The sequence below is a fragment of the Apodemus sylvaticus genome, chromosome 5 (genome assembly GCF_947179515.1).
Source record: "Apodemus sylvaticus chromosome 5, mApoSyl1.1, whole genome shotgun sequence".
NCBI classification, from domain to species: domain Eukaryota; kingdom Metazoa; phylum Chordata; class Mammalia; order Rodentia; family Muridae; genus Apodemus; species Apodemus sylvaticus.
Window position 1 is genome coordinate 72,232,491 of NC_067476.1, and position 26,521 is coordinate 72,259,011.

Genomic DNA, 26,521 nt, shown 5'->3' on the forward strand with positions numbered 1-26,521 from the left:
CTTTCTCTGTTCTGTTTTGTGGTGTTTGAGACATAATCGCTATGAAACCCTAGTTGACCATCAACTCACTGTGTAGACCAGGCCAGCTTTGAACTCAACAAAAATTTACCTACCTCTGCCTCCTGAGTACTGGGACTTGTCATCACATCTGGCAATACATGTTTGCTTAGTAATAATAGCATTTAACGCCAGGCGGCGGTGGCGCATGCCTGTAATCCCAGCACTGGGGAGGCAGAGGCAGGCGGATTTCTGAGTTCAAGGCCAGCCTGGTCTACAGAGTGAGTTCTAGGACAGCCAGAGCTACACAGAGAAACCCTGTCTCAAAAAAACAAACAAAAAATAGTAAAATAGGGACAAACAAAATGGCTTTTTAGTAGTAAGAGCACTTGCTGCAAACCTGAGTTTAGTCCCCCAAACCCACATATCAGAAGGAAAGAATCATTTTCTGAAAGTTGTTCTCCAACCTCTATATGTGTGCTGTGGCACATGTGCACAAAATGTAAACATATATATATATATATATTTTTTTTTTCTAAATGAGAAAAATTTAAGAAAGTATGAAATAATTCCTCAAAATTTAGATTTGGCAGCTAGGCCTGATGATGCATACCTTTAATCCCAGCAACTTGAGAGGCAGAGGCAGGCAGATCTCTGAGTTTGAGACCAGTCAAGTCCACATAATGTGTTCTAAGATGGCTAGGGCTACATACAGAGACCCTTTCTCAAAAAACTGAAACAAGGTAAACAAAGAAAATTTAGATTTGACAGAAAATTTGAAAGTTTTCTTAAGCGATTTTGCTGCTATTTTAGCATTCCCTAGTAAATGCATCCTGATTTATAGTAACTAGAAATGGAAGGAACTTTTTCTTTGTTGAAACAGTCTCATTATGTAGCCCAAGTCTCAAAACTGTTGAGGTTAAAGGTATGTCTGTCCCATTAAGTTATTTTCTGTTTTATTATTTCTCTCTCAGGCTCTGGAATGTTTCTGTCAGGCAGCATCTGAAGTGGGCAAAGAAGAATTCTTAGATCGCTTGATCCGATCAGAGGATGGGGAGATTGTGTCCACCCCTAAGTTGCAGTATTATGATAAGGTATGGTGTTGTGCTTGGGCCCTTTTTTTATTTGTTCGTTTGTTTGTTTGTTTGTTTTTTGGATTTGGCTTTTTTCCAGACAGGGTTTCTCTGTATAACCCTGACTGTCAGTGGAACTCACTCTGTAGACCAGGCTGGCCTCGAACTCAGAAATTTGCCTGCCTCTGCCTCCCAGAGTGCTGGGATTACAGCCGTGCGCCACCACCGCCTGGCTGCTTGGGCCCTTCTTAAACACTGTATAGAAGTGCATCCACCTCAGATTCATTGTCTTGGTATTTCTCTCATGGAGGAAACCATTATATCTGTTAGCACAAGTTTAACTCTGATTTGGTCCATTTGTAGCTCAGTCCTAGGTAGGCATCTTGGAAGAGTCCAAGTATCCCAGCTAGGGTTGAGGGTAAGGTAGTGACACCATCACTGTCCCTTCTTGTTCAGTGGCTTATATTTACAAGATCAACTAGATTAACCCATTTTTTTTCTTCATGTGAATAAAATCTCCCCCCCCTCTCTCGCTGTGTGTGTGTGTGTGTGTGTGTGTATTTTCACTCATTATGCTGTGCGTTGGTAGCATGTGCTCGTAAGTGCTTTTGAGAGGCTAAGCTTGGGGAATCACTTGAAGCTAGACATTCCAACACCCGCTTGGAAAATATAATGAAATTCTATCTCATTTTTTAGAAAGATGGTAATATAGCTTACTATCAGAGCCTTTGTCTAGTATTTGAGGCCCTAAGTTTGAACCCTAGGAGGAAACATACCACTTGAGCATGGAAGAGCTGTGTCAAAGACAGTCTACTAATCGTGGAAGTACAAAGTTGAGGAAAAGGTGTACCTAGCATCTCTACCCTGATCTAAGACTTTATCAGCTACATTACAACAGTGACAGACTACAAACAAGTCTGATAACTCACCAAAAAAACAATGAGACTTTTTAAAAACGTGATTTTAAACAAATTAAGCCTTGAGCCATGAAGTGTCACTTCAAGATAACTATGAAACAATAAGTTTTTAAGGATATATGTGATCACCATAGATTTGTTAAAGCTGCTTTAGAAAACTCATTATCTATATCAATTTCAGTAAAAAATATATACCAAATATATACTTATTTAATGAAAGATTTTAAGTTATTTTCCAAGTAGTAATACTCATAAAAGTAATGGGTGTGATATATGTTTGCTCAGTCATGGAGGGCAGAGGTCAACGTCATGTTTCTTACAATATTGTGAATGTTTTCCCTGTAAGTACACCATGCATGCCTGGTGCCTGCAGAGGTCAGAAGAAGGTATAGGATCATCTGTAACTAGAATTTTGGGTGGATGTGAGCCACCATGTGGGTGCTAGGGACTGTACCAACTCATCTACAATACAAAGAAGTGCTCTTAACTGCTGAGCCATCTTTCCAGCCCCTCCGTTTTTTTTTTCTTTTTTTAAAAGAGTATTTATTTATTTGTTTATTTATGTATGAGGCTCCCTTCCCCCCCACCCCACCCCACCCCGCCTCCCATGTACTGTTTGTGTATCTGGTGCCCATGGAAGTCAGAAAAGGGCCTCTGGAATAGAATAAGGAATACTTGTGAGCCCCCATATGAGTGCTGAAAATCTAATTCAGGTCCTCTGCAGAGCAACAAAGTGCTCCTGACCACTGAACCATCTCTCCACCACCACCACCACCACCACCCATCTTTTCTTAATTTAGGGATTTGGGTTTATTTGTTTATGTCTGTGTGAGTGTATATCACATGTGTGTCTGCCCTCAGGCTAAAGAAAGGAGTCTGTTCCTCTGGTGCCAGAGTTACAAGTAGTTTTGAGCTGCTAAACAGTGCTAGGGACCAAACTGGTTTCCTGGAAGAGCAGGACGCATTCTTAGTCCCAGAGCTCTCTCTACAGTCTATCTTATTTTTTGAGACAGAATCTCTCACTGAACAAAGAGCCAGCCTTTGACTTGATTGGCTGGTCATTAAGCACTGCCAGTGTCTACCTATCTCTGCCTCCCACTGCTGTGCTTACTGCTACATGTGCTACAGCCTCCCGCCTTTTACATGAGTGTTAGGGATCCACAGTCATTCCTCAAGCTTGTACAGCAAGTGTTTACCAGCCGGCCATCTCTCCGCCCTCTGTCTGACTGTGAGATCGGGTGGGCTTTACACTTAAAGTCAACACAGCAGCATCCAAGTCTTCAATTTGGATATTTTGGATTTTAGATTAGGGGTGATCAACCTCTAGTCACTTCCCTGATCCTTGGGTGGGAAAGAAGCTAGACATATACATAATACATACATACGTACATACATACATACATACATACATACATACATACATACATGAAATTAGACATGTATATGTATATATAGATATATGTGTGTGTGTGTGTGTGTGTGTACACACATTTATATACACACACATATACACACATGTGTATATGGTGATATTGATTGACATGAGCCGGGCAGTGGTGGTGCATGCCTGTAATCCTAGCACTTGGGAGGCAGAGGCAGGCAGATTTCTGAGTTCAAGGCCAGCATGGTCTACAGAGTGAGTTCCAGGACAGCCAGGGCTATATAGAGAAACCCTGTTTCGAAGAAAAAAAAGAAATGGGAAATGACTTTGAACAAATAACTATATATATATGGTGAGATATATGTGGTGATATTGCTAAATATTTGATAAAAGTAAGGCAGTTCAAGGGGGTAGTTGAAGAAATGTTACTTTATTATCAAAATATCTTGAAGACTTATGTGGTGGTTTCAGTGTGAAGATTTGGGTCCCAAGACTCTTCTTTTTTTTTTTTTTTTTTTTTTTGGATTTGGTTTTTTTTCGAGACAGGGTTTCTCTGTGTAGCCCTGGCTGTCCTGGAACTCACTCTGTAGACCAGGCTGGCCTCGAACTCAGAGATCCACCTGTCTCTGCCTCCCAGAGTGTTGGGATTACAGGCGTGCGACACCACCGCCCGGCTTTGAATCATCTCTTAAATGTCACCTATGTGTTTCAACCTAATACTTGCAAACAAAATGTTTTTTTTAAGATTTATTTATTTTATGTATATGAGTATACTGTAGCTGTCTTCAGACACACCAGAAGAGGGCATCAGATCCCATTGCAAATGGTTGTGAGCCACCATGTGGTTGCTGGGAATTGAACTCAGGACCTCTGGAAGAGCAGTCAGTTCTCTTAACCACTGAGCCATCTCTCTAGCCCCTTGCAAACAAAATTAATCTGTAACTAGAGCCAGCCATCATTCTAGTAGCATTTTCTTTAAAACAAATGGATTTCACACTGACCTGGGATGTGTGGGTAGGTTGGTTAGTTTTTGGTATATCATTTTGTGTAGCCTAGGGCTGAACTCACTGTGTAGTTCTTGTTCCTCCTACCGCCACATCCCAAACATGGGATTACAGACGTGCACTACAATGCCCAGCTCAGCTGGAAGAGCTTAGCTATTATCCACACTATCCTGTCCATCCTGGCACCTCCTCCTTGTGGTGCTAGTTTGCTGACCAGGTCTTCACACTTGCTGTCATATCTCACCTAATTATCTTTTCTGAACAACTTAGAACCATTGGAGTGCTACTGCTGAGCCATCTTTCCAACCCCCAGTCACATGAATTTTAATGGAAACTTTTTTTAACTTTTTAGGTTTTACGTCTACTGGATGTTGTTGGATTGCCTGAGCTGGTTATTCAGCTTGCTACATCAGCAATTACTGAAGCGGGTGATGACTGGAAAAGTCAGGTAAAAATTAACTAAATTCAGTTGTTTTCCTTAAGATTAGTTATGAATTTTCCATGTTAATTTCTGTTGCTCTTTTTTGATATTTCATTTAGGCTACTTTAAGGACATGCATTTTCAAGCATCATTTGGACTTGGGTCATAATAGCCAAGCATATGAGGCCTTAACTCAAATTCCTGACTCCAGCAGGTACTCTCCCAGTCGTTTTTAGAGAAGGCAGTTTACCGGCCCTGTGACTCTGACACAGGTCACGCTCACTGCTTCTTCCCTTCCAGGCAGTTAGACTGTTTGCGACAGCTGGTGGTCGTTCTTTGTGAGCGCTCCCAACTGCAGGACCTTGTGGAGTTTCCCTATGTGAATCTGCATAATGAGGTGATAAACTTGTCCACTTTGTCTAGTAACAAGTCTTTTGGCTTCTGTGATTGCTACTACTAACGTCAGCATCTGATGGCTCATCTTTTGTTAGGTTGTAGGAATAATTGAATCACGTGCTAGAGCTGTGGACCTTATGACTCACAATTACTATGAACTTCTCTATGCTTTTCACATTTACCGCCACAATTACCGAAAAGGTGAGCAACTGAACCAGAACCTTGGGGTTAAAGGCAACTTTAGTAGGTTAACCATATTTCCAAAAACATTGTGTAAAGGATATGTGTTTTAATTTTATTTATATATATTTATTTTTATATATATTGACTTTCTCAAGCTAGAAGCACTTTGTGCTTCTTAGTTTTAGTTCCAGCGTCCTTGGCTGCCTCTCTCTTTTTGTTTTTTAAGAGTAAAATCCTAACTCTTAACTGCTTAACTGTACTTAGGTCACCTGAATATAATAGTCTTCCCTATTATCAGTGGTTAAATTGCCACTGAGTCCATCCCTAGCACATGCTGTTCTGGTTGCCTTCTCTGAATTTGGCTGCTGATCTGCAGTACTTGCCTTTAGAACTGACTTATTCAATTAGCTTGACTTTAGGGTTCATCCATATAGCAGCAAGTGTTAGAATTACATTTTTATTTCCATTTTTAAAATAGAATTTTAAGGTGCAGTGATGTGGAACTTACTCAGCATATATGGAGGCTCTGGATATTTTTTTTTTAATTTGCATTGGTGTTTTTTCTACATGCATACCTGTGTAAGAGTGTTGGCTCTTGGAGTTACAGACACTTGTGAGCTGCCATATGGGTGCTAGGAGTTGAACCCAGGTCCTCTGGAAGAACAGTCAGTGTTCTTAACTACTGAGCCATCTCTCCAGCCCACAAGGCTCTGGATTTGATTTCCAGCACTAGTACACTCCCTAAAAATACTATAAATATATTAATATATCACATTTTGCTCACCCATCCATCAGCAGTATGTGGATCACTTCTGCATTTCGGATGTAGTGAGTAATGCTGCATTGTAACCTCATCTCAGCCTTGCTTTCCAACGCCAGAGGTGGGGGGAAGACAGCAGAGTCAGCAGAGTGCAGTGAGCAGATATGTGTAATAGATTCTGTTTGGCCAGGCAGTGGTGGCGCACACCTGTAATCCCAGCACTCTGGGAGGCAGTGGCAGGCAGATTTCTGAGTTCAAGGCCAGCCTGGTCTACAGAGTGAGTTCCAGGACAGCCAGGGCTACACAGAGAAACCCTGTCTTGAAAAAACCAAAATTCAAAACAAAACAAAACAAAAGATTCTGTTTGTATCTGTAAAGAAACTTTTTTTTTTTTTTTTGTCTAATTTACTCTTGTCTCATAGCTGGCACAGTGATGTTTGAATATGGTATGCGTCTTGGCAGAGAGGTTCGAACTCTCGGGGGACTTGAGAAGCAAGGCAACTGTTACCTGGCCGCTATTAATTGTTTAAGACTTATTCGCCCAGAGTATGCGTGGATCGTCCAGCCAGCCTCTGGGGCAGTGGTATGAAACTTTTCTTTGGAGGGTTTTTTCATTATTATAGGGTTTTTGTCCTTTCTACTGTTATTGTCTCTTTTTGCTTCATTTATTTAAAGAGTCCACTAAGGATGTGGGTGGCGGTGGCACATACCTGTAATCCCAGTGCTGAGGAACTGGAGACAAGGGGGAGTAGGGCTTAAAGGCCACCCTCAGCCACGGAGTGAATTTAAGGCTACCTGGGGTACATGAGACCCTATCTCAAAATAAGTGCTTAATAAATGATACCTGCTTTTAATTTTAGTCTTAGTTAATTGTGTTAGAGTTCAGACACAGTTTTTCCTATCTTGCTGATAGTTTTTGTGTTATATAATGTCAAAGTTTACTAAACTATTTCCCAAGGTTACCAGTGAATGATAGAACTATGGAGCCAATGAAAATGATGTGATTTATACGAAGATCAAATTGTGACCTTGGTGTAAATAGCATGTAGGCAAATGACTCCTCTTGACAAACAGCTCCTTTTTGTTGTGTTATGTGAAAGTTATGCCAACTGAAATAAAAATAAGTCCTTGCCACGTATCAAAAATTCTGTTGCTAATTTAAACATGCTCTAATCACAATACTATAAAAATGAGATAATGTTTTACAGTTAAATCACTGGTTTTTGTTTTTCAGTCTGATCGCCCTGGAGCTTCTCCTAAGAGGAATCATGATGGCGAGTGCACAGCTGCCCCAAGTGAGCAGGGGTTTCTGAGCTGTGGACAGTAGTCATTGTTACAGTTCCATAGACGTGGATTAAGGTCTTTGTGTGTGTGTGTGTCTGTGTGTGTGTGTCTGTGTGTGTCTGCTCGCGTGCTTGATGTTCACACATCGTCATTACCTATGGCAAAATTACTACTTGTTATTTAGTTTCAGCATCCTAATCTACTAAAGGTTGTCTTAAGTGGTCTTTGAAAATACTATACTGTCATATAAGAAATGAAAATTACTTTAGAAAGTATTTCTTTGTGTTTAGGAAATAGTTCCGTGGCTAAAGTGCCTGCTGTGCAAGCCTGAGGACCTGGGTTCAGATCCCCAGTACCCACATAAAAGCCAAGCACATCAGGTGTGCTTCTGTAACCTAGCTCTACCCTGGGAAATCTTGGGCCAGCTACTCTTGCCCAATTGGTAATCTTTAATAGAGCCAGGTGTGGTATCATGTGCCTTTAACCCCAGCCCTCCCAGGCAGAGATGGGTGTGTCTCTGGGTTTGAAGCCAGCCTGGTTGATTATAACAAGTTCTAGGCTTCTAACAAGATCAGAGCTATGTAGTGAGACCTGGGAGGGACTAGAAAACAAAAATGTGTTGCTTACTGTGTTCAAGTCAACTCAGTACCAAACATCTTCATCAGGATCCTTATGACCAGGGGATGATAGGCTTTCACAGAGTTTGGACTCCGGATTTCATTCTGCCTCTCTCACTTAAGCAGTTGTAAGAGCTAAATAAGTTACGTGTCTGAAACAGTAAGCACTCCCACCTGCAGGTTTTGAGTCTAATTATTTGCTGGAGTCAGCTGTATATATAAGAAAGGGACTGTCTTAGTCAGGGTTTCTATTCCTGCACAAACATCATGACCAAGAAGCAAGTTGGGGAGGAAAGGGTTTATTGAGCTTATACTTCCACGTTGCAGTTCATCCCTAAAGGAAGTCAGGACTGGAACTCAAGCAGGTCAGGAAGCAGGAGCTGATGCAGAGGCCATGGAGGGATGTTTCTTACTGGCTTGCTTCCCCTGACTTGCTCAGCCTGCTCTCTTATAGAACCCAAGAGCACCAGCCCAAAGGTGGAACCACCCACAAGGGGCCCTCCCCCTTGATCATTAGTTGAGAAAATGCCCCACAGCTGGATCTCATGGAGGCACTTCCCCAACTAAAGCTCCTTTCTCTGTGATAACTCCAGCCTGTGTCAAATTGACACACAAAACCAGCCAGTACAGGGACTTTGCTTAATTTGTACTGATTCCTCTTTTTTCTTCATTTTTTCCTCTATACCTTGGAAAATTAAACTGAGAGAAAAATTTATTTGTTTTCCAGCCAATCGGCAAATTGAAATACTGGAATTGGAAGATCTTGAGAAAGAGTGTGCTTTAGCTCGCATTCGCCTCACGTTGGCTCGGCATGACCCGTCGGCCATTGCCATTGCAGGTTGGGACTTAACTGCTACGGGACTGGCCAGATGTGGGACCAGGCAGTGGGCATGTGTGGGTGGGTCTAAGGCAAAGGCGTGGGACTAGGGCAGAGATCCTTGTGAACAATCAAAGTCTTCGGCTTGTCTATGCCCTTAGGTGCACCAAGTAACCATATTTCATTCCCATAGGAAGTTCATCTGCAAAGGAGATGGCCACTCTCTTGGTTCAGGCTGGTCTCTTCGACACTGCCATATCGCTCTGTCAGACCTTTAAGCTTCCGTTAACACCAGTCTTTGAAGGGCTTGCTTTCAAGTAAGTAAAAATTGCATTTTAATAGCCTTAATTTTTTTCTTTTCTTTTTTTTTTAAGATTTATTTCATGTATGTGAATATATACACCCTGTTGCTCTCAGACACACCAGAAGGCGGCATCAGATCCCTTTACAGATAGTTGTGAGCCACCGTGTAATTGCTGGGAATTGGGCTCAGGACCTCTGGACAAGTAGTCAGTGCCATCTCTCCAGCCAGTAGCCTTAGTTTTCTAATGTGGAGATTCTGTCATATTATTTAGTGTGATACAGTTATCAGAAGCTGCTAAACTATTCTAAAGAGATGCTGTTTGGTTTTTGCAAGAACTTTTTTAAAATTTTTGATAACTTAGTTTTACTTAAAAGAAAAAAATCTTTGAGCCGGGCAGTGGTGGCACCTTTAATCCCAGCACTGGGAGGCAGAAGCAGGCAGTTTTCTGAGTTCAAGGCCAGCCAGTGCTACACAGAGAATCCGTCCTGAAAAAAAAAAAAAAAATCTTTACTAGGCGTGGTGGAGGATGTCTCCAGTACCAGCACTTGAGAGATGAAGACAGGAAAATTGGTCCAAGGCCAGTCTCAGCTATATAAGACCATGTATTAAAAAAAAAAATCTTGATTTTGATCTTTCTTGAGAAGACACTGAATTAGATAATGATGGTGTTCTTTCTAGATGAGGCATGTGCTCTTTGTGGTCCTGTGGCTCATGGAGTCATTTTTGAAAATTATTCCTTTCTTGTTTCCTCTTCCTTGTGTGTTCTCATGTGTGTGTGTGTGTGTGTGTGTGTGTGTGTGTGTGTGTGTGTGGCAGAAGACACCTGGTCCTTGGAAGCTGCCCGCCTTGATTTTTGGCATGATCTCACCAGGCCTGGGGCTTTCCCATTATACTGGGTTGGTGGGCAGTGAGTTTAGGAGCTCTCCTTTTCTCTACCTTCCCAACACTGGAGTTACTGGCATGCCACCATGCCCAGATTTTTATTTGACTACTAGGTTATTTTCATTTAACTTGTGCTCTACACTTGCATATCAATCACTTCCACTACTAAGCTATTATATTGTCCCTAAAAATTAATTATGAGCTGGACGTTTAACCCAGGGTACACTTACCTAACAAGTGTAGGGTCCTTCGTAGATTCTGTTCCTAGCAATTATTTTTTGAGACAAGGTCTTTCTCCATATAGCCCAGGCTTGCCTAAAAGTCCTGCTACTCTAGCCTTTTGAGGGATAATACTACAGACAGCTTTATATTGAAGCTATAGCTATTGGTAACATGCTTCATGAATGAAAATATTTTAAAACATTGTAATTTGGGGGGCTGGAGAGTTAGCTCAGTAGCTGAGAATATTGGCTACTTGACCTCCACAGGTACCAGGCATGCAACTGGTACACAGACATGAGACAAAACACCCATGATAATTAAAATAATTTTCAAACTAACTCTATAGACCATACTGGCCTCTAACTCATAGAGATCCACCTGCCTCTGCCTCCTGAGTTCTGGGATCAAAGACATGCACCACCACCACCTGGCTTAAAATTGTCTTATCTGCCTAGTTGTAATAGCAAAATAAAGTGGCTCATTTGAGCATTTGCTTACTGGTGTGGGACCATTTTCATTGCAGGTGCATTAAGTTGCAGTTTGGAGGAGAAGCAGCACAAGGAGAAGCCTGGGCCTGGCTAGCAGCCAATCAGCTCTCTTCTGTCATCACCACCAAGGAGTCCAGGTATAGAGAGCCCTAGTAGTCCTTTAGGCCTAAGTAGATTTACCTTCGGCAAAATTGTTGCACTCTTTCCCTGAATGGATAACTTTTTTTAAAAAAAAGATTTATGTGTGTGGATCTATTGCCTAAATGTTTGTGAACCATTGGTGACCAGGGGGATCAAAACTGGAATTATGGGGGCTGGAGAGATGGCTCAGCAGTTAGCACTGGCTGCTCTTCCAAAGGTCCTGAGTTCAAATCGAAGCAACCACATAGTGGCTCACAACCATCCATAACGAGATCTGACACCCTCTTCTGGATTGTCTGAAGACAGCTACAGTGTACTTATATAATGCCGGGCGGTGGTGGTGCACACCTGTAATCCCAGCGCTTGGGAGGCAGAGGCAGGTGGATTTCTGAGTTCGAGGACAGCCTGGCCTACAGAGTGAGTTCCAGGATATCCAGGGCTATACAGAGAAAGCCTGTCTCAAAAAACCAATAAACAAACAAACAAACAAACAAATCTTTAAAAAAAAATACTAGGATTAATGGATGGCTGTTAGCCACCGTGGGGAGAGCTGGGAACTAAAGCCAGGTCCTCTGCAAGAGCCACAAGAGCTCCTAACTGCCGGGCCTTCCTCCTGCCCTGCCGGGATACTGCCTTATGCTGACTATGTTTGTATTTCTTGCTTCTTTTTTGAGAAGAGAGAGGGTAATTTGAGGTTTCTCATTATTTTGAACTATGATTTCACTATGTAGCCCTCACTGTTCTCAAATTCTCAATTCCCCTGCATCACTCCTGAGCGATGATATTCTTTACAGGCATACAATGTCAAACCTTCCTTACCTAGGGTTTAATTTTTTTTCTTTATGTGGTGTGTGTGTTTATATGTGTTCAAGTTATAGGAAGTTGTAAGCCACCTGATACTGATGCTGGGAATCAAATTGGGTCTTCTGGAAAAACAGCAGGTATTCTTAACCATTGAGATATCTAACCCTCTGCTAAGTTTTTATGAAAGTTGGGGTTGGAGAGATGGCTCAGTGGTTAAGAGTGCATATTATAACCAGAATAGTGGTGCACACCTTTAATACTAGCACTCCAGAGGCAGAGGCAAGTGGATCCCTATGAATTAGAGGCCAGCCTAGTCTACAGAGTAAGTTCTAGGACAGCCAGAGGCAGAAGCAAATGGATCCCTATGAGTTAGAGGCTCATAGTCTAGTCTACAGAGTAAGTTCTAGGGCAGCCAAAGCTATATAGTAAGACCCTGTCTTTATTTTATTTTATTTTTAAAGATTTATTTATTATATGTAAGTACACTGTAGCTGTCCTCAGACACTCCAGAAGAGGGCGTCAGATATTGTTACAGATGGTTGTGAGCCACCATGTGGTTGCTGGGATTTGAACTCAGGACCTTTAGAAGAGCTGTCAGTGCTTTTAACTGCTGAGCCATCTCTCCAGGTGAGACACTGACTTTAAAAGAAAAAAAAAAAGCCAGTGGTAGTGGCGCACACCTTTAATCTTAGCACTTGGGAGGCAGAGGCAGGTGGATTTCTGAGTTCGAGGACAGCCTGGTCTACAGAGTGAGTTCCAGGACAGCCAGAGCTACACAGAGAAACCCTGTCTCAAAAAAAAAAAGAAAGAAAGAAAGAAAAAAGAAAGAAAGAAAGAAAAATTAAGAGTACATAGTACTCTTGCAGAGGATTCAGATTTGGTTCCCAGCATCCACACCAGCCAGCTCACAAGTATTTATCTAGAGTTCCAGTGGGTTGAAGCCTCCTTCTAGACCCTGTCAGCACCTGCATTCACATATGTACATATGCACATGTAAACACATAATTTTAAAATTAATTAAATGAATGAATGCTGAGTGTAATGAAACACAGTTTTAGTCCCAGCGCTCAGCAGGCAGAGGCAGGCGGAGCTCTGTGAATTCAAAGCCATCCTGGTCTACAGACCAAGTTCCTGGGCAGCCAGAGCTACATGATAGAGACCGTATCTTAGAAAAATAAAATAGAAGCTGAAAGTTTGTAATTAGAGTGATATCCTAGCATTTGTTATTTGGACCACGATATATTGTCTATGAGATATTCCTTTTCCACAATCTTTCCTCAAACACAAAGGATACTTGTGGTAGCATGGTATAGTGATAGATAACCTGTAGTCAAAACTACTTTGAAGGCTGGGGCAAGAATATCATTTACACCCACAAAAATAAGGCCAGCCTAGTCAACATAATAAGGCCATTTCTCAAAGGAAAAACAAAAACATACACACACGCACACACACACACAACCATGGGTCTGAAGAGATGACTCAGTTGTTATAGGGTTCAATTTCTAGCATCTACATGGTTGCCCCAGTTCCAGGGGATCAATATCATCTTGTTGTGTGTAGATACACATGAACACATGAAGGCAAAACACACAAAATTTAAAAAGAAAAAGTTGAATCTAAAAATAAAAATTTTTTAAGATATCCTTAAAGACGCTGGGCAGTGGTGGCGCACGCCTGTAGTCCCAGCACTTGGGAGGCAGAGGCAGGCGGATTTCTGAGTTCGAGGCCAGCCTGGTCTACAGAGTGAGTTCCAGGACAGCCAGGGCTACACAGAGAAACCCTGTCTCGAAAAAACCAAATCCAAAAAAAAAAAAAAAAAATATTTTCCTTTGTATATGAATATTTGTCTGCATGTACGTTATGCACCATGTGTGTTTCTGGTACCCCTGAAGGCCAAAAGGTGTTGGCTCCTCCTTGGAACTTGTAATTATGAGCCACCACATAGATGTTGCAAGCCAAATCTGGTTCTCTGCAAGCGCAGCAAGTACTTATGACTGCTGAGCCTGTTCAGAGTCCAGTCTGTCATGTAAAAATGTTGATGTTTTAATTTCAGTACTTAAACCTGGGAGGGAGGGAGGGAGGGAGGGAGGGAGGGAGGGAGGGAGGGAGGGAGGGAGGGAGAGAAATAAGCTTTACTTTGGTATGTCTGCTCACACCTATGATCACAGCACTCAGGAGAGTCTTAAGATCAGCCTTCTCTACCGACTTCATTAAGTAATCAATTAGTTTCTAATTAATTAATAGAATACGAGTCTGAACTCCTTTGTCCTTTCTACTTTTTCCAAGTGCTACAGATGAAGCATGGAGGCTCTTGTCAACTTACTTGGAAAGATACAAAGTCCAGAATAACTTGTATCATCATTGTGTGATTAACAAGTTGTTATCTCATGGAGTTCCTCTGCCTAATTGGCTTATAAACAGCTACAAGGTATGTGGTATTGAGGTGGGGTAATAATTTGGGAAATGCTATGATTTGCAAGCCAATCATTGTTGCATTTCTTGTGAGGCAGAGACAAGAGGATTAGAAGAAGTTCAAAGCCAGCGGAGTGAGTTCAGGGCCAGCCTAGGTTACAGGAGACACTGTCAAAAGTGGAAGACAAATGAGCATTCACGGGCTTAAATGGTTTGATTCTCAATCGTCTCTAACAGGACTAAAACAATTTATCTTAAATTCCACATATAGTATTGCGGACTCAAAATTTCATTGTACAATGTGCTCATGATTAGAATAAATGAGTTTATTTCATGGAACTGTATCTACTAGCGTTGCTTAAACACTTGACAGCAAATGGGTAGAATGTTTCCTAGTTAATACAACAGTTTATCTTTGAGAGGTTTTTCTATTAGTCTGTTTTCTGTTCCCATGAAGAGGTACTTGGGTAGGTTGGCTGTTTAGAGAAAGGTTTATTTTCTCACTGTTTTATAAGCTTAATGTCCAAGAACACATGGCTCATTATTTTGGCCTCCAGTAAGAACTGTCTATGCTGTCGTATCATAGCTTATTGCATTGTGGTGGGAAAGTACAGAGCATAATATAGCCATGTCATCAGGCAGGAAGCCTAAGGGCCATTCAGCCTCCACTGCTACTCATGACTGCTCACTCCTGAGAACCATCTTAATCTCTCAGAGTAGACAGACACCCTCCTTAAACTAAACATCCCCCACTAGGTCGCACTTCTCAAAGGTTCCTTCCTCTCCCAGTGCTACCACATTGGGGGGTCAAATTTCCAACATATGATTCACATATGGACTATACAATATCATCTACACAGCAAAATGGTTTGAATGGGAGCTTCCTTAAAATGTTGGTTCCTCAGTCTTATGTCAGACGAGTCAGATTACCTGGGGCCAGAAACCAGAAACATTTTGACAACCTTCTGTTTTTGTTGTTGTTGTGTTTGTTTGTCTGTTTAGACAGGGTCACATTGTAGCCTCCTCTAACCTAAAACTCACTGTAAACTAGGCTGGATTTGAATTTACTCTGTAAAACAGGCTAGGTTTAAACTCAGAAATCTGTCAGCCTCCACCTCCAGATATGGAGATTAAAAGTGTACAACACAGCCTGGAGAGATGGCTCAGTGCTTAAGTGTACCAAAGGCTCTTCCAAAGGTCCTGGTTCAGATCCCAGCAACCACATGGTGGCTCACAACCATCCAAAACAAGATCTGACACCTCTTCTGGACTGTGAAGACAGCTACAGTATACTTACATAGAATAAATAAATAAATCTTTAAAAGTGTGCAACACTAAGCCAGGTTGTTTTAATGCTTCATGAGCAGTCATGAACGACAGTGGAGGCTGAATGGCCCTCGGGCTTCCTGCCTGATGATGTGACCATATCAAGCCGTGTACATTCCCACCACAATGCGATAAGCTGTGATATAGCAGTGCAGCTTCCTAAATGTACATGTTCTTTATCTCCCCAGTCTTAGTATAGATGCTGCCGAGGCAAGTGCTTCTGGTTTGGTTTAGATGTGCACTTGTTTGAAAATAATATCTGAAGCTATTCATTGAGTAAGGAAAGAGAATCTGAAAGTTATTATTAGTAAAATTGGTTAGACATTTGTAATTACAGAACTTGGAAGGCTGAGGACAGGATTACTGTGAGTTGAAGGCCAGCCTGGTCTATATATAGCAAAACTCTCAGAAAAAAAAAATGAAAAAGCAGCAGTTCAGTTGATAGAGTGCTTGCCTAGCATGCGGGAAGCACTGAGCTCAAGCACTGCATGAAGTAGGTGTGGTCCACGTGTAGTCTCGTGCTATGGGAAACCCTGCCATAAAGGGAGAAGAAAGTAGAGAAAAATAGTAAAGTGGGAAAAGTAAGATTGAAGTTACATCAGAGCAGAAGACCGTACAGCATCCTCACTGTAATTGAGTACAGTATCCTCACTGTAATAAATAATAAAGGCGCACGCCTTTAATCCCAGGACTTGGGAGGCAGAGGCAGGCGGATTTCTGAGTTCGAGGACAGCCTGGTCTACAGAGTGAGTTCCAGGACAGCCAGGGCTACACAGAATAACCCTGTCTCGGAAAAAAAAAAAAAAAAAAACCACACCCACAATGGCACACCTACTCCAACAGAGCCATACCTAATAGTGCCACTCCCTGGGCCAAGCGTATTTAAACCCTTGCACTCGCATATAAAGCATCCAAACTGAGGGTGCTTTCTAGCACCTTGAGCTCAGGTTTAAAACTGGTGGTACTTTTGCATTTCATGATTTCTGAGAGTTAATGCATATATTCTGTCACTTTACTGCTCAGCATTCCTGAGAAAACATGTTGACATTATTAATGTGAAATAGGGACAAGTTAAAACATGTCTTAGATCACAAAACAGAAGAGAAAAGCCATTAACAGACAAGTATTACAATGTGCCTGGAGGTAACTAGGCTCATGGGGATTTATAGATCTTACCCTAAGGAACAGATGAAGAAACTCAGGTGCTCACTCACACTATGAATCTTTTTTAAATTGTTTGGTTGTTTGGTTTGAGGCAGGACTATGTAGCTCTGCCTGCCTAGATGTGTATTTTATAAGTTGAAGTACAGTTGTATTGATAAAGTTAATAAGATAAAAACAATTAACATATGTTTTGGTAATACATTTAGGTTGTTTTGTGCATTTGATTTCTTGGATAATTTCTAAAACATTCTAGAAGGCAGCACTGTTAAGTTCTATTTCAAGTTGAGGTTGGTGTGCTTATAATTGTTGCTCTTTACAGAAAGTTGATGCTGCTGAGTTGCTTCGTCTTTACCTGAACTATGACCTTTTAGAAGAAGCTGTGGATTTGGTCTCTGAATATGTAGATGCTGTATTAGGAAAAGGACATCAGTACTTTGGAATTGAGGTAGATGCATATGAATGTTTCCTTTTGATTGTGTGTTATCACACTAAGGAAGTGTCTAAAATAAATTGCATATATTGGTATACTTAGTCTTTATTAAGTATATTATAGTAACTATATATTTTAGTAAGTATATATCTAGTTATATAGTGAAATGTTGATACTCTAGAAATCTCTAGATTTTTTGTTTTGTTTTTAAGATTTTTTTTATTTATATGAGTGCACTATATCTCCAGACACACCAGAAGAGGGCATCAGATCCCATTACAGAGGGTTGTGAACCACCACATGGTTGCTGGGAATTAAACTCAGGAACTTTGGAAGAGCAGCCAGTGCTGTTAACTGCTGAGCCATCTCTCCGGCCCTTAAGATCTATTTTTAATTGTGTGTGTGCCACATGCCTGTGCGTCTCTGAGGAGGCCACAGGTATTGGGTCCTTTGGAGTTACAGGTGATGGTGAGCTGCCTGATAATACAGATGTTGGGAGTTGAAGTGAGGTTTTTCTGGAAGACTAATATGTACATTTTATTTTGTTGTTGAGACAGGGTTTTTCTGTGTAGCCCTGGCTGGCTAGAATTCACTCTACAGACCAAGCTGGCCTAGAACTCACAAAGACCACCTGCATCTGCCTCTCTCTAGTACTGGGATTAAAGGCATGTGCCACCTAGCTACTCTTTTTTTTTTTTCTTTTTTTTTTCTTCTCAAGTATTTTTACTTTTTTCTTATTTTTAGTTTAAATTTTTTATAGTCTTTATATTAAATTATTTTTTTACATTCCAAATGTTGCCCCCTTCTCAGTCCCCCTTCCAGAATTCTTCACCCCATCCCCTTTGCCTCTGAGAGGGTGCTGTCCCACCCACACACCTACTCACCCCTTCCTCACACCCCCAGCACCCCACCTTCCCTGGGACATCAAGTCTTTACAGTATTAGGCGCATATTAGGGTTAGTTGATATTGTTGTTCTTTCTGTAGGGTTGCCATCCCCTTCAGCTCCTTCAGTCCTTCCCCCAGTCCTCCATAGGAGTCCCCGGCCTCAGCCCAGTACATGTCTTAGTCAGCTGCTGGTAGACAGTCCTAGAGACCTCGGATGGGAGAGGTTCCCAGAACTCCAAATAGGATTGACCTTAGCCAAAATGCCTAACAGTAGGGAGATGGAACCTCAAGAGATGACCTCAGTAGATAGATGGGACACCCACATACCTTCAGTATTTTTGACCCAGAATTGTTCCTGTCTAAAAGAAGTTCAGGGACAAAAATGGAACAGAGACTGAAGGAAAAGCCATCAAGTAGTGGCCCAACTTAGGATCCATCCTATGAGCAGGCATCAAACCCTGACAGTCTTTTCTTTTTTTAGCATTTTTTAAGATAGGCTCTTTCTATTATATAGCTGTGGTTGTCCTAGAACTCCACCTATCTGTGTAGACCAGATGAGTGATGGTGTAAAGTAGCAATGTATTTAAGCAATTAAAAGAAAAAGGGACTGGGCAGTGGTGGCGCATGCCTTTAATCCCAGCACTTGGGAGACAGAGGCAGGTGGATTTCTGAGTTCAAGTCCAGCCTGGTCTACAGAGTGAGTTCCAGGATAGCCAGAGCTATACAGAGAAACCCTGTCTCAAAAAAACAAACAAAAAAAAAAAAACCAAAAAAATGAAAGAGTGTGTGTGTGTGTTCATGTACACATGATTCCTATTTTTAGTACATTTATTTATTGTGTGTATGTGCACATATGTGCCTTAGTACTCATGTAGGTCAGAGAACAGCTTGGATTTCTTCCTTCCTTTCCACCACGTGGCCCAGGAATTGAATTCAGTTACCTAGGAGGCAAGTGCCTTTGCTATCTCACCAGCCCCACATAATTTCATAATGGTGGCAAGGGGTTGGAGTTTAAAGTGTTTCATGTATAGAGTCCTGCAAAGACAACCACCTAGAAGAAATGCTTCATTTTAATGAACACATTTTCTTTCAGTTTCCGCTGTCAGCAACAGCTCCGATGGTCTGGCTACCATACTCTTCCATTGACCAGCTTCTCCAGGCTCTGAGGGAGAACAGTGCCAACAGTCACAACATCATAGTGAGTAAGCCCTTGAGTCATCCTCAGCGGTCTCTACTGGCAAGCACACCCTGCAGCATGAGATCGCGCCTCTAGGAGAGGAAGAGCAAAGTCATTTACTGCCCGTAATGTGCTGCGCCCCCACCTCTATAAATAAAGGTCTAAGCAACCACGGCCAAGGGTGTTAAGAAAGAATTGTGTGGGCTTCAACTACACAGAAATAAAGACCTAGACTCTTGAAAAGGTGTTTAGCAGGCAGACACTACAGGATGAGGGTTACTTGAATCGCAGTGTGATACTCCCTCACTGTCCTGAGTGACCTCTGTACACAACAGTGTGTTCCAGAACCCATACTAGTTACTACTTACCCTAAAAAGTAAGTAAAATCAATAAATCAAGCAATCAGTAATATTTGCTTGCTCAATTATTATAAGGATTGACTTTCTTGTTTACTAAAGTGTCTCCTAACCCTATAACTAAAATATGATTATAAACTACTTATTACAGTAGCACACACCTAAATCCTAGCTACTGAGGCTTAGGCAAGTTAATCAGTCTCTTGATTTTAGCAGTTCAGGGTCAGTCTGAGCAGCATAAAAAGATGGCACCTGTCAAAAATGACTGAAACATTCATTTAGAGCATAAACTCCATGTTCTTCGTGTCAGAGTCCCCTTGTGTGTCCAGTGCTGCTCTGGACCTGGGAGATTGTGTTGTAGCTGCTCTCCAGCTCATGGTTGCCACCTGCGCTTCCCCAGTGCTGAGCGAGGCATGGAGCACCGGAGCCACACCTAAGCTGTTTTTAAAGTGTTGATTAAGCAAGGAAGAAGACAAGATATCCCTAAAAGTTAGCTACTATTAGTTGGATCTATCAATTTAAATAACTACAATAAGTATTAGTCCTATATTTTACTAAGGAGCTAATAAATTTGTTAAATCAGATGCATTGTCACATTCTGGGAAAAGAACTAGTTAATTCTTTCATTAAAAATTCTGGCCAGGCCAGTGGTGGCGCATGCCTGTAATCCCAGCACTCTGGGAGGCAGAGGCAGGCAGATTTCTAAGTTCGAGGCCAGCCTGGTCTACAGAATGAGTTCCAGGATAGCCAGGGCTATACAGAGAAACCCTGTCTCAGGAAAAAAAAAAAAAAATCTGGTATGTGGATGGAGAGAGGTGGCTCAATGGGTAAGAGCACCAGTTGCTCTTCCAGATGGCCAGGCTCATTTCCTAGCACCCACATGGTAGCTCATAACTTGTCTGTAACTCCAGTGTCAGGGGATCTGATACTCTCACACATACATTCACACACATACATATAGACAAAACACAATGTAAGTGTAATAATGAATTGTTTAAAATAAGTAAAAATAAAGTAGTTTGTTTAAAATAAAAATAAATTGTCTTAAAAAAAATTCTGGTTTAAAAAAAAAGTTCTCGTGTTGGGGGTGGCTCACACCTTTAATCTCAGTAATTGAGAGGCAGAGGCAGGCGGATCTCTGAGTTTGAGGCCATCCTGGTCTACATAATGAGTTCCAGGACATTCAGGGCTACATAGTAAGACGCTGTCTCAAAAAAAGTGGAAAAAAAATACTGGTGTGGCCTATTGTGGTAGAACACAATAGTAGTGTATGGTGAGAAAGAAGAGGCAGGAGAATGGTGAGGTCGAGCTTACATGTTCTTTTGTTTGTTTTTGTTTCTGTTTTTTTTTTTTTGTTTGTTTTTTTTGTTTTTTTTGTTTTTTTTTTTTCTTAGAAACAGGGTTTCTCTGTGTAGCCCTGGCTGTCCTGGAACTCACTCTATAGACCAGGCTGGCCTCGAAGTCAGAAATCTACCTGCCTCTGCTTCTGCCTCCCAAACGCTGGGATTAAAGGTGTGCGCCACCACTGCCCAGCTCGAGCCACCACTGCCCAGCCCAAGCTTGCCTTTTCATAAGCAAGGCATTATGGTGCACAACTTTAATCCTAGGGGGATATCTGTGAGTTAAGGCCAGCCAGGGTTATGTACTGAGACCTTGTCTCAAAGCAAAACAAAACTGGTGTGCTTGCCCTTGAGAGACTAAAGCCTCGCAGGAAAACCTTGTCTTATAATAAGTGCATACATATATTATACAGGTGGAAATTGCATGCAAATATACATAGTAGTATAACTGAGTGGGGAATACTGCTTAGTAGTAGAGCCATTGCCTAGTGTACAAGCACACAGAAGTGTGGTTTGCAGCTGGGTGTGATGGCCACTGGGAGGCAGAGGCAGGCAGATCTCTTGAGTTCAAGACTAGCCTTCTCTTCAAAGTTCCAAGAAAACCAGGACAGGACTAAATAAAGAAGTCCTGTCTTTCCCAGCACTTGGGAAGCAGAGGCAGGCAGATTTCTGAGTTTGAGGCTAGCCTGGTCTACAGAGTGAGTTTCAGGACAGCCAGGGCTACACAGAAAAACCCTGTCTTGGAAAAAAAAAAAAAAGAAGAAGTCCTGTCTTGAAAAAAAACAACAGTAGCAAAATAAATTTAAAAACAAAGTGGGGTTTGCATATTTAGAAAATGTATTGCAAAAACAGGGATGATGGTTGCATATAACATGGAAGGGTGGGTTCTGTGTAAAATCTCAGACCAGAATTCTGTACTGAATGGTAAATATTGAAGCAGAACATCCAACATCTCTCATAGCTAGTCTGTTTGGTGAGGTCAGCGTGACTCAGTCTTCATTGTTATATATGCCTTCTTTCTTTTCCCTTACAGCTGTCCCAGAAAATTCTTGACAAACTAGAAGACTACCAACAAAAAGTTGACAAGGCGACACGAGATTTACTGTACCGTCGGGACTTGTGATCTGAAGAGCTACTCAGCTTTGTAACCTTGGTGCCTCTTAGGGCTTAAGACTCCCACAGAAACCCTGTCCTCAAGGCCAGTTTTCTATAACTGTAAATGATGTGTACGGCGCCTGAGTCTGCATTCTGCACAACATGGGAGAACAAAGTCAGGACTGATCCTGTGCTTGCTTGTGGTGCTAACACGGTTTCTGGTTTTCAAACTTCGTCTCTAACAGCTGCTTTTGTATATGAGTCTCAACCTTTTTCAGAGTTTATATTTTTTTAAACTATCGAAGACATCCTTTATCTGCAAACAAAAACTCTTTACTTTCCATAATAGCTAATGGTTGTTGGTTTGTTACATTTGACTGCCAAATTGTCACTGCATATCTTTTAATTTTTCCTTATCTTTTTTGTATTTCAGAGGCATTGTTTTGGTCCAGAAGTAACATCTATTTTCTGTATTGCAAACCAATGCTAGTGGTTTTACATGCTCGTGTCATTATTTATTGTAGAGTTTTTCATATGACCTTCAATAAAGTATTAGGTGATATGCATAGATTAAGCATAAATTATGACCAGCTTTTTAAGGAAAATATATTTTGAATCTGGCTCTAAGACTAAAGTTGAGTTAACATCAGAAAAAATTAATGTCCATCATCTATAAAAGAGATTTTCATTTTCAAATTGTATTAATGTATGTGATTTATAATAGTCAAGCTGGACTTGATCGTACAGTTAGTGTGATCATATAATGAACCAAAATAGAATTTCACTGGTCAGAATCAGAAACATTCATGCATACAGGCTTTGGGAAAGGTGGAAAAGTAATAAAAATATCCTTTGATTTTTATTCTGTATATTAAGATTTATCTTTCAAGGAAACAATCTCTATGCTATTTGTTTGAATGAATGCCCTTTGACCTCTGTTTTTTATAAACTTTAGAATTTATACTGTTAACATCCTGTTTGTGTTACGTAGTTTATAGCTCTCAGGGCTCATCCATAGCTGGCATGCTGTGGCCTGGCCCTTCCCCTCCCGGCTTTGTGAACTTATGGCTTTCCACTACAGCTTAAAAGGCACTGGCCTGCATTCAACCACGATCAGTCATGGTCTGAAAAATAGCAAACCCTGTTTCAGCCATATCTGAAGAGCAACAAGTAAGAGGATACTGGTGCTGCCTCAGCAGCTCACACAGCACTGACCAGCCTTTCCTGTGCTAACCCCATATTAAGGCCAGGCTGGTCTTCCCTTTCCTTCTACCCGTCTCATTTTGCTTCCAGTCAGAGCAAAGGAACTTACGCTCTCCCCGCAGCCTGCTTGCACCGTGCATCTGGGTTTGTCTCGCTGTACCCTGTGAGGTTTAGTGGTCCACAGTAATATGACCGTGGCTTGGTGCTTTTGTTTTCTTTTTTCTTTTGCTTTGGTTATTTTCTGTCAGAAAGTTTAAAGGTTCTCTGAGAGTCTAGAGAAATGGCTCAGTGGTCTTCCAGAGAACCTGAGTATGAGTCCTTTGTGCTCCCAGTCACCTGTAACACCAGCTCCAGGGGCTCTACATTCCACTGACACCTGCACTCGTGTAGACACAGAAGCACATCATTTAAAATAATATCGTTGTTGTTTTAAAGGTTCTGTTTGGCTACGAGTGTGTAGCTCACTGATAAAATATTTGCTTAGCAGATCCAAGGCCCTCAATCTCTAGCACCGGAAGGTGTATAGTAAAAAGTAATTGTGATGCCTGTAACAGATGTCCTCGCTGTGATACTGAACTTGGTAGGGCTGGGTGCAAAGGCCTCTGTTTGATCCCTGGTACCACAAAGGGAGAAGGAAAATGATAATAACACTGAGTTTTCATATTGATATTTTTTACCAGATATATTACTGTTGTTATTGTAACATTGCAGAATTTGCTATACAGATTTTATATAGTATATACCAACACACTATTTTAGTAATTCCTATCCTTTGCCAGCCCTCCTCACTGGATCCTAGCTGCCTAAAAAAGAACCCTTAGGTCAGTTGTCACCAGTTCAGTACTAGCCTTTGTCCCTTTTGTGACTCTCTAGTTAGTTATTCAGTACTTCTCAAAAGCCTGGCTATTTTGTTTCCTAAAACTTCACTGAACATGTAGGGTAAAAACAAATGTCAAAAAAAAGAGAAACCAAACAAAATTACAAGTTTGGAGAGATGGCTCAGCTCTTAGGAGTACCAGAGTTCACTTCTCAGTACCACCAACCACCAGCTCTTAAGATCCAAGGGATCAAAGCCTTCTGGTGTTCTGAAGCACCTGTGTGTAGGGCAGAGGCAGAGACAGGTGGGTCTTTGAGTCCGAGGTCAGCCTGGTCTACATAGTAATGCCATTTCAGACAACAGCAACAGCAAAAATTAAAGCAAATGGACCTTCAAGTTCCTTTTTTCCATTTCCCCCAACATAAGATTTCATGTATCCCAAGCTGGCCTAGAACTCACTATAACCAAAGATGATCTTGAATTTCTGCTCCTCTTGCCTCTGCCTCTGAAGTGTTGGGATTAGTCATAAACCACCACACCCAGTTTATCCAAGTCTCTGTACTATATAGTCAAGCACTGAGCTGCATCCCAAGCTCCAGTTGAAGACTTCAGTTGGCTGTTTGAGATTATAGAGTCAAGTAACTCCCTGTTTTATGAAACATGCTATAGGGCTAAAAAGTTCTATCAGTAAAAGGTCAGCCTGACAACCTGAGTCCAGTCTCCCAGAACCCCGATTTTAAAAACCTGGACATGGTCATATATGCTTGTAATGCCCATGCTGGAGGGTAGACTCAAGAATCGCTGTGGGGCTGGCCAGACAGACTAGCGTACTCTATAAGATCCAGACTAGGAGATTCTGACACAAAAAGTAAAGACAGCTCCTGCAAAATGACGCCTGAGACCTGAGCTTAACCTTTTGCCTCCACATGTACCTCTGACCACTACATACACCCATGTATACCCACACATAGAGGAAAACACAAAAATACGTGTTGTAGGTTAGGGAGATGGCTCAGAGGTCAAGAGCACTGACTGATCTTCCAGAGGTCCTGAGTTCAAATCGCAGCAGCCACACGGTGGCTCATAACCATCTAGAATGAGATTTGGTTCCTTTTCTGGCATGCAGGCATATATGTAGGAAGCACACTGTACATAATAAATGTTTAAAAAAAAAAAAACTTGCCAGGCAGTGGTGATGCCTGCCTTTAATCCCAGCACTTGGGGTGCAGAGGCAGGTGAGTTCAAGGCCAGCCTAGTCTACAGACTTGAGTTCCAGGACAGTCAGGGCTACACAGGGAAATCCTGTCTCGAAAAACCAAAAAGAAAACAAAAACTAAAAAAATAAATAATAATAATAAATAAATAAGTGAATATGTATTTATAAACATATATGTATATGTGTGTGTGTATATGTGTGTGTGTGTGTGTGTGTGTATGTTGGGTTGAGCTAAGTGGATGCTAATTTTTAGCAACAGAGAGGGGCTCAGCAAGATGGCTCAAAGGAAAAGGGTGCTTTCTGCCTAGCATGGTGACCTGAGTTTTATCTCTAGGACCCACAAGGCCTAAGAGAACTGCAATTTGTCCTCTGACCTCAACACATGAGGCACATACATAAAAAATAAATCTAAAAATACACAAAAAAAATCTAAAACCTTAAATGTGAAAAGCAATTTGTACTAGGCGACGGTGGTGGCACATTCCTTTAATCCCATACTCAGAAGGCTGAGGCAGGTGGATTTCTGTGAGTTAGAGGCCAATCTGGTCTTCAGAACAAGTTCCAGGACAACCAGGGCTACACAGAAACCTTGTCTTCAAAACAAAACAAAAAAGAAGATTTTTTAAGGTAGCTACTTTCTCATTCAGTTTCCTTTAAAGTCAGATAACTGTTTCAGATTAGTGATACGGAACCCTAAAGCTAAGTGACTGGTTCTGATCAGGTGTAGTACAGGAACTAAAGGCAAAGCAAGTGTTTCCTGTAAGTCCTACTTAGCAAAACTAGGGAAGAAGACTCTCCTCACTTAGTTCTCAGACTTGCAAACACTAACATTCCTCTATAGAGTGACTATGGATGGAATTTAAATAGCAAAGTCTACCCAGGAACACAATGTGAGTAAGATACTTTAATCTGATGCATTTTCCATTAGAACATAGTTTTTATTACAAAGATTTTTTAATTTATGAGTATTTTGACTTAATGTGTGTGTGTCTGTGTGTGTGTGTGTTTATGTCCTTCATGTGTGCCTCTGGTGACCATGGGGCCAGAGAAGGGAGCATCAAACTTCCAGAAACTGGAGTTACAGATGATGGTGAGTGTGTGCTGGGAACCGAACCTGGATCCTCGGCAAGCTCTCAGCCCGAGCCATCTCTCCAGCCCGTCAGGGGACTTCCGAAGTGTCCTCTAATCGCCCCTTGTTTTCCTAATTATAGTATCTAAAACTATAGATATTCCTGTATTACTGGGTTCTCCATACAACCCTGAAAATTAGATACTTGATATATAAATAACTTACTAACTTCTCATTGTATCTGCTCAGAACTCTGTAAGTAAAAAGCCAATTTATTGTGCAAATGACCTATGATTTGAATATAGGTATTTCTTTCAATAAACCAGGCTTCGTGGT

The 26,521-nt window shown here is 41.4% G+C and overlaps 1 protein-coding gene across 1 annotated transcript in view; it reads left to right on the forward strand.

Annotated features, from left to right (window-relative positions):
- Nup160 (nucleoporin 160) overlaps positions 1-22,850 on the forward strand; it is a 58,007-nt gene extending 35,157 nt beyond the window's left edge. Inside the window, exons 23-36 of the mRNA XM_052182896.1 lie at positions 972-1,091; positions 4,725-4,820; positions 4,913-5,007; positions 5,094-5,190; positions 5,285-5,390; positions 6,555-6,715; positions 7,367-7,427; positions 8,761-8,871; positions 9,044-9,167; positions 10,782-10,883; positions 13,981-14,122; positions 16,916-17,041; positions 19,006-19,110; positions 21,819-22,850. Coding sequence (XP_052038856.1) covers positions 972-1,091; positions 4,725-4,820; positions 4,913-5,007; positions 5,094-5,190; positions 5,285-5,390; positions 6,555-6,715; positions 7,367-7,427; positions 8,761-8,871; positions 9,044-9,167; positions 10,782-10,883; positions 13,981-14,122; positions 16,916-17,041; positions 19,006-19,110; positions 21,819-21,908 — 1,536 coding nt within the window. The 3' untranslated portion in view covers positions 21,909-22,850. The remainder of the gene's footprint in view (positions 1-971; positions 1,092-4,724; positions 4,821-4,912; positions 5,008-5,093; positions 5,191-5,284; positions 5,391-6,554; positions 6,716-7,366; positions 7,428-8,760; positions 8,872-9,043; positions 9,168-10,781; positions 10,884-13,980; positions 14,123-16,915; positions 17,042-19,005; positions 19,111-21,818) is intronic.
- Positions 22,851-26,521: the final 3,671 nt, after the last annotated feature.